This window comes from Melozone crissalis, unplaced genomic scaffold (genome assembly GCF_028551555.1).
Source record: "Melozone crissalis strain CALT ecotype California unplaced genomic scaffold, PUWL_Pcris_2 ptg000074l_1, whole genome shotgun sequence".
NCBI lineage: Eukaryota > Metazoa > Chordata > Aves > Passeriformes > Passerellidae > Melozone > Melozone crissalis.
In genome coordinates this window covers 2,687,946-2,696,897 of record NW_026535851.1, presented here as the reverse complement: position 1 = coordinate 2,696,897, position 8,952 = coordinate 2,687,946, and the positions used below count along the sequence as shown (strand labels likewise).

At 37.0% G+C, this 8,952-nt stretch overlaps 1 protein-coding gene across 1 annotated transcript; it reads right to left on the bottom strand.

The window, feature by feature from the left end:
• Nucleotides 1-2,955: 2,955 nt before the first annotated feature.
• On the bottom strand, nt 2,956-6,245 carry LOC128946104 (transmembrane emp24 domain-containing protein 7-like). Its single transcript, XM_054290008.1, has 3 exons — nt 6,078-6,245; nt 4,731-4,976; nt 2,956-3,192 (listed from the first exon to the last, which is right to left on the bottom strand). The coding sequence occupies exons 1-3, from the start codon at nt 6,243-6,245 to the stop codon at nt 2,956-2,958; spliced, it is 651 nt and encodes a 216-aa protein (XP_054145983.1).
• Between the last annotated feature and the right edge of the window lie 2,707 nt (nt 6,246-8,952).

Below are 8,952 nucleotides of genomic sequence, written 5' to 3'. Positions count from 1 at the left end.
AAGGGATGGCATCCAGAGGAACCTGGACAGGCTCAAAAGGTGGGTCTGTGTGAATCTTGTGAAGTTCAACAAGGCCAAGTGCAAGATCCTGCACCTGGGTTAGGGCAACCCCAAGCACAAGTACAGGCTGGGCAGAGAATGGAGCAAGACTAGCTTTTGGGAGAAGGACTTTGGGTTGTTTGTGGACAAAAAGCTCAATGTGTCTCAGCAATGTGCACTTGCAGCCCAGAAAGCCAACTGTATCCTGAACTGCATCAAAAGAAGTGATAAGCAGGTTGAAGGAACTGATTTTCCCCCTCTGCTCTTCTCTGGTGGGACCCCACCCTAGAGTGCTGCATCCACCTCTGGGGACCTCAACACAAGAAAGATGATGACCATGATGACCTGTTAAAATGGGTCCAGAGGAGGCCATTAAGTTCATCACAGGGCTGGAACACCTCTCCTATGAAGACAGGCTGAGAGAGTTGGGGCTGTTCAGCCTGGAGAAGAGAACGCTTCAGGGTGACCTTATAGCAACTTCCAGTGCTTAAAGGGAGCCTACAAGAAAGCTGGAGAGGGACTTTTTATAAGGGCACAGAGTGATAGGACAAGGAGAAATAGCTTCAAACTGAAAGAGGGCAGGTTTAGATTAGGTATTAGGAAGAAATTCTTTACTGTGAGGCTAGTGAGGCACTGAAACGGGTTGCCCAGAGAGGTTGTGGACTCCCCATCCCTGGAAGTGTTAAAGGCCAAACTGAATGGGGCTCCAGGTAATCTGGTCTAGTCGAAGGTTCCCTGCCCATTGTAGGGAGGTTGCAACTAGATGATCTTAAGGGTTCCTTCCAACCTAAACCATTCTATGATTAATTTGTATTTTACCCACATAATATTCATATTCATTTTGCCTTATTCAAAATTTCCCCCCTTCAAACAAAACCAACAATGGATATTTCAGGACATAAAAACACATTATGCAGACATAAAACATCAAAGGAATAGTTGAAACCTTTCACAACTTCAAACACAGTTGTATCTCATTTAACCCAGAGTGATTTAGTTGCATATCACACCACTAACCAAACGATTATTTTCATATATGCAGCTTTAACAAAACAATATTAATAATTAAAAAAATATAAATGTTTTTTTTTCACCTAGTGTTGAAGTGGTAGTATGTGTTCTATTATATCCTACCCAATCACTTATTTTAAAATATATATACAGTTTTCAAATATGTAGCATAAAAAGAAAGCACTAGTTTTTGTGTTCTGATCTTTGTTACAATTTCAGGTAAGCTTGTACCTCAAAAACAGAACTGCAATATTGCAAGTTCAATACAAGATAGAAAGACATACGTAATTCTGAATAAAATATTAAACTTTTTTATACCCCTATTACCTTTTAACTAATTTTTGAAGTGTTAAAGCTTTTTTCTTCAGTTCTGAGTTTGTCATTTATAAGCTTACAATAGAGACAAGGAGATTTTTTTTTAACTATCACACCATTTTAAAGGCATTTTAGGTCATAGAATGATTATTTGATGTCCAAGTGAATGTGTAAATCCTGTCAATTTTTTCCTGAAAAATAATACAGGCAATTAATGAAAATTTAGCATTCTTTCTCTGCTTGATGAAAACTAGTTTAAGTGGAATATTTTTGAATTAGAGCTAGTAACTCAATTTTTTATCTTAGTTTTGTTTGTGTGCACTTAAAAACTGGTCCAAGTTTATTTATTCCTCCAGAATCATCTGAAGAAGTCTTTCTTTATTTTGACTAGCTCAATTAAAGGTACTTGTATGTACATATATTTACCATCTTCCACATCCAAATAAACCAAGATTTTTTTACAATACATAAACTAAAGATATGAACAGTGGAAGCAATTTTGCTACAAATCAACCAAAAAGATATCACAAAACATTTTAAATGTTTTTGACCACTAACAGAAGAGTAGCAATTACATGCACAAGGTCATAATGTATCAGTGCACCAAACAGGGGAATAAAGCACACAGCACTCACACAATGTAGTATTAGTATTAAATGGGCTTCTTAATAGGAAAACAATTTAATTAAAAGCTTTGCACATGCCTAAGGGATGCAATGTAACTGGTGCTGAACTGCTTGATAAAAACCAAACTATTTTTGGTCTTAAATGTGACAAGCAACAGCACTAAGTACAGAGATTGCACAGCTTCAGTAACAAAGTTACAATATTCCCCATTTTATTGCATTTTTAAAAACTTGGAGATATAAAATTTTTGAATAGAGAAAGCATGTTTCTCAAGTAGTCTCAGTTTAGAAGTTGTTTAGTAAAACATTGTAAAAGAAGAAATGCAATATATTTTAATGTAGAAAAGTGTGTGTTTAGACAAACACACTCAAGTATAACATTTAGCAGGTTTTGAAGATGGAGATTTACCAGGCAGGTGGAGACTTTGCACCAATATATACTATCAAGCTTGCAACAATTTTACAGATAAGCAAAGGATATAATGGGATATTTTTGTTGTTACAGCAAATCAAAACAGTGGAATACATCTCACAACTACAGTTCATCACATTAGCTTGTTTATGATCCAACACATTCAGCATGAAAATTCAAGTCAAATCAAATTTTCATGAGTATTGTCTTTCACATCGGACACTAGATTGGCAGGTTCTTTTAAAGCATTATAACACAGATGGGCAATCATATCAGTAAAGTCAAACAATTCGGATTAAAATCAGCAAAACCAAAGAGAGGCTGGTCATTGCCAGATATATAATACAAGTATCAGAAAACACTAAGTTTACTCTATATTTCAAATTGGGTGTCCCTTTCATAACTTGTGGGTTATGTTTTGTGATTTTAATCAATGAGGAGGGACAGACATTTAGATGTTTCATATATTTAGTTCCTTGTACTTAAAATTAATTGGATAATGGTAATTTCACAAGTGATTAACACAATGACCTGAAGCATTATCACTACCAGTTATGATGTAACACGGGTTGTTGTGGTTCTTTTATCTGAAAAGAAGCTTTTGAGGAGAAATACCTGCCCAACACTAACTACAAGAAGAATGATTGCCTCCCCTATTGACCAATAGGCTACTCTTGTGTTTAAATCCTCTGCTCTGCTGCGGCCTTGTGCTTCTCTCAACCGGAAATGAGTCTGATAATCAATGACAGATTTCAGAGCTTCATGAATTGAAACACACGCAGACTCCATCTAAAGAAGCAAATAAATACACATGCTCAATTAAGAACTCTTCTAATGCTTGTTCTGTGAAGTTCTGTGGTTTGATATTTAAAATTAAGATTCACATAGCTTTACAAATGAAATACACTCTCAGTCCACTGTCAGACTGAAATACTATAAATCTAACATATTAATAAAATTTTACACACAGGAATGTGACTAACTTAAGTATCAAAGTGTGCAAAACTGCAGATGTAATACAAAGTGATGCACTCTAAGAGCCAGAAACTGAATATTAAAATTCATGCATGTTTGGGTTCAAAAGTAAATATAAACACTGTATTGAAATATGCCAGTGATCCGACATTTCCTAATTCCACATACACTAGTAAAACAAGCAGTAAATCTTTCTTGAGATTTGGATAGCTAATAAGCTTCTTATATCATTAAGATTTGCACAGTAGATATTAAAACACTTTTGGATTTCAGAAGTATGTGATTCTTCATCACATAATACCCAAACTTCAGTTTCCCAAAAGCCTGAAATCTAGATTACTGACCTCAACATGTTCTTTTGGCAGGAGGTCCTTATATTAGTCACATATGTAAAAAGTGATTAGATAAAGGACAACTGTTATTTTTCAGTGTTCCTGGATGCTCCCTACGATATTCATATAATAAACACTCAAGACCAAATTGCCCAACTAAATGTGTCATCTTTCATAAATATCACATTTCCTTCTCTAACATGAAAAAATCTTAAACCTCTTTAATAGATGTATTACAGGCTTTCCAAGACCTAGATTTTTTTACACATAAACCTCTTCCATTTTCTGTTTATCTTCTGAAAGTAAGAGTCAGTACCCATCCTTGTTTAAAATGAAGTTTGGTAACAACTATAGTGTAATAATGTTAGAATTCATGAAGTTACTGTTCCAAGTGAAGTTGGCTGATTTAGTTTAGGCAGAAGTGGTGTAAAACTAAAATTATGAAGAAAGAAAAAAACATTAGGGAAAAAGGTCTGGAGCAAGAATATTGTTTTGCCACTTAAGTGTCTTATAAATTACATATCTAGAAGCAGGTTAAGTATGACTGATTTTGTGCATTTGTTTATTTTGCTAGAAGTCTCTTCCAATTTTAAAAGTGACAGTTACAAAAGAGATGATTCATTCAAGTCTTTGCCTCAAAAAAGACTAAACTCTTTAAATATAAAACAAAATTGTTCTCAAAGTTTCTCCAAAGTTCAGGAATTTTGAAAACCCCAATCCACTGATATTTTACACTTTATACCACTTCCACAGACATAGAACCATGGCATAAAAAAGTTCCCTTAAACTCTAGGGCACTGTATAATTTCCCTAAATTTCCGCTTAATCACTTGGTAATTCCTCCTCAGCTCTTCATTTTATAAATCCTAATTTTCAGAAAAGGTTCACTTTTAGTAACAGGGTTTATTTTAAAAAAACCTCTGACCCATTCATTTTCAACAACGATATAGATATCTAATGCAGGTGAATTTGAAAAACATTCCCTCCACCTAACAGTTCCTGTCAAACATAATATTTTACCTGAGTAAGTGCAGTTGCTCTGTTCTCACTAGGAAACAGTGGTGGATCTTCTCCAACCTGGAAATCAAAGTACACAGTTTTGTGTGTGAAAGTAGAGAACTCATTGCTGAAGCAGAATTTGTATGTTCCATTTCTGGATGCAGTAAATGTGAAGCTATCATATTGTTTCTTCATCTCTTTGTATAATACAGAACCATCAGGACCTTCCAACCGACAGTCCACATCATAATGACCTCCAGTGATCACCTGAAAAAAACCCCAAGAAATTGTCTTAAACAGAACAGACATCCAGCTAGTGTTGCAAATTGTTTGATCTGAGAAATGTTTTAAAGTGAATTAATTTATAAATCTATTGAGTTAGAAAAAAATCATCCTATGAAAGACTCACAGAACAATTCAAAATAAGATTTTAAATTGAAGATATGCAATATCAACTATGTTTTCTAACAGTGTATGAAGGAAACTTTAGTTACTTCATTTTGAGATACTAGTACTATAGCAAAGGCTAGAGTAGATTAAAATTGATGGGGCAAAGACATTACTGCAATAAATCAATAATATATTATATCCACAAGCCCATCCATACAATTTATTCAGCAAGTTGAGACTGCCAAAATCAATAAACCAGCTCTTTTATGTACAACCTAAACTGTCTAACTAGCCTATCAGGTCAAGCTGCTTTATGTTGCAGGAATGGCATATATTCAGTAGAACAGATATTACAGGCTGACTCATCACATCAACAGAACAGTGTTCTGGAGGTTATGCTGCCTTACTCCTGCACAATAGATGACAGTAATTTTTCCAACACCAGCATGTTCAAATTATATCTACAAGTAACTCAAAACTTCATATGATCATCTTGAGAATGGTCATCTTTGATTATTGTTGGTTCATAGCATGTTCTTCTGTAGAATCACACTAGCTATCCTATCTCCACTACAAGAGCAATTGGCAGTTTAGGTATTCATAGCTTACTATTCTGTAATGTGATTCTGATAGCTCTCAGACTTGTAGTTAAATTTAATCCTAGCTTCAAACTTCTTGCCTTTAAGATAAAGCATCCTAAAGGATGAAGAAACTTCTATCAAATAGCACATCCTTTTTATATGCATACAAAAGCTTTAAAAAATAATATACATATTATTTGAAATATGTAAATATCTATTCAAGCACATATTCAAGATTTGTTCAGAGGCGCCAAGCAGCAGAAGCAACATTTCAGTAGGCTGTTTGTATAACATAATTTTAGTGCCCACCAATTTATATCAGTATTAAACTCCTAATACTAACGGCAAAAGTGAAATAACATGAGACTCCCTGGGGGCCGAGGGAAGCACGGAGTACCTGAAATTCGAGGGTGCACTTTGTGCCCTGGACAATCTCCTCGTAAAAACATTGTTTGGCATTGTCAGGCAGCTCGAAAGTGATTTCTGAGGCCCATGCCGCGCAAGCTACCAGGAGCAGCGTCAGCCACCCCCACGGTCCAGCAGTTCCGTAGCCCCGTAAAAGCATCATTCAGCGCGCAGTGCGGACTAATAGTAACAGAGTTTGAGCCGGGCAGAAAGAGGGCAGCCCCGCATCAGAGGCCAGCAGGCGCAGAGCCCAGAGGAAGATGTCTGCGGCGCCAACCGATCACAACGGAGAAACCTAACTGAGGAACAACGCTGCACTCTCAGGAGCAACCGCGGTGCCTAGTACCGCCCTAACAGAAGCTCTTCCGGGTGAGCCCTCATAGTTGTATAGACGTGTTGCTCCTCGTAGAAGGGAGTGCTCCCTGCCTCTCCCGGGCGCACTTGCGCGTTTTCTGGCTGGCAACGTTTATCAGGGAGCATGACGGTCCGGCATCGTCTTGGGCGCTAGGCCCGGTCTGGGCTGTGACACCAGCGAGCCGAGAAGGTGTCCACGTTCACAGGGACGACCGCTAGGCAACAGAGGTACCATAGCCGCACGCACGAGGCCCGCCCATCCCAGCTTTATGCTGAGGGGTACTCAGATTATATAACTAATGTATTTTTTTTTTAATTCCCCTCTGTCATACCTGCACAACAGAGTCCAGGTTCCCCAATACATCAAAACTTTTGTATCTATGTCCATTGTATGCAACTATCCAGGGGCTAAACTGTTTTAAAATTCTCATAAGACATTATTTAGAGATGAAATAGTGGCCTCTCTTCTCTAAATGCAATTGAAAAGTATCTAAGTACTCTCTCTGTATATCTTCGAGTTACTGAATATACAGGGTTGAATTTCAGCGTTGGAGTCCCAAATTTCTTTGTAATTTAACGTTACTTACTTCAGAGAGATTGTCCTGGTTTCAGCTGGGATAGTTAATTTTCTTCTTAGTGTGAAAAACACGTTCACTCTCCTGTGAAAATTTAAACAGTTTAATAAAGGACAATAGGAGACAAAGACAGTAAAGCAAAGATTATGGCACATATCCATAAACTAGTTTACATATTCCAGGAACTATTTTACATGGCCACTCCTTGGGTCTGCCTTTTTAGAGCATGCGTGTTTCTTGGCTGTGGTTTTGGCTCCTCCTTATCACTTCCAGTCTGGGCCTTGGTCCATACTTTCTTCAGACAGCAGATGCTGATAGTTGGCATATCAATAGCAGGGTCCACATTACATGTTCGCTAGATGTTATCCTGACCAGACAGTTCACTCATAACTATATCAGCAACCACTACTACTATGTCTAAGTTTTTGTTAATAGCAGAAATAAAAGCAAAGTTATTTTAACATTATACATATAACATTCGTCCTAATATTTGTGAAAAGCCAACAACATAATATGTATTTATAACAATCCCTCTTCTTCCTTTATTACAAATCATTTGGCTAGAGCAGTATTTCTTGTTTTCCATACTCCATTAATTGCTTATATTTTTATTAATAATTTTTGCTTCCTCCAAGGGGTTTTCCATATTCTGTTTCTTTAACGCCATGATCTTTTGTGCAGTCCCAGTTGTAGTCAATTTTGGGTCTATAGGCATTGTTACCACTTGCATGCCCTGCACTATGCTGGTGATTAGCCAAATAAAGTAGGGGATCAGGCAAGGAAGAAATATCAAACCAGCTGTAGCACATAAAAGGAAGAAGCCTAGTTTCTTCCATCATTCTATTCCCAATACGTTATCCCACCAGCTGGTATTTAGCATTGATTCCCACTTTTGGACCAGTACATGGGCTAGTTTTCTGATATCATTGACTTTATCTAGGACAGCATCTCCATTGTCATCTATTTTCAAACAACAATCTGATGTATTAAATTTTCCACAAACACCCCTTTCTTCAGCTAATAAATAGTGTAATGCCAACCTATTCTGATACACTACATCTCATGTTTGTGTTTGTTGCCTTGATATTAATTCCATTGCCCGAGCAGTTCAGTTTGTTATTATCTCTACAACTGCTTGGAGTCTTCAAATACAATTCAGCATATAAATTGGGGTTTGATATCCCCAACTCCCATACTGTGCCCAGGTGGCTGGGCCATACATTTCCAATATGCGTTCAGGGGGCCATTCCTCATCTCCCCATTTTTGGGATCCCCTAATCAAGTCCCTTTTATTTCTTTTTAGGTCCTCATAAACTGGTACTCCTAATTGATCTCCATTTGGTTCTGGTACAAGAAAGAATCCTGGTTGTATAATTCCTAACATGCAATTCCCTCTCCAACTAGAAGGGTATGCTCTTTTCCCACATATCCAAAATAAGCCATCTGGTGCTTTGCAATAATCATTTTTCTGTTGATTGATATCAACAAAATCCAAAATTTGGATATTTCTGGGATCCCAGAATAAGGATTATTGCCTATATTATTTCATTGAAAAAGTCCAATTTCATTATTATATTTTCAATTTCTTTTTCATTTCTCCTGAAGTCCAGTACTGAGTTGGTTCCTCTGGGATCCACCATGTAAAAGTTCCATTGCTAACTTTATAACTCTTACCGGGAGTATTTCCTACTTCATTAAGAAAATTTTTCCTAGTGCACCAGAGACATTCTTCTCCTATCACTTTTGAGCTTAAAATCCACCCTTCTGGCTGGTTTTCCCCCCTTGTATTTATCTGGTTCCACTTAAGGAGTTCAACTGGGCCTAAGCTACTGCCTTTCCATGGCCATTCCTCTGACATCAAAGCTCTCCCACAAACCCAACAGTTAGTTATATTAAGTTTCTGACTTATTCTTTCCCCTAATTCCAGAAACAGATTTT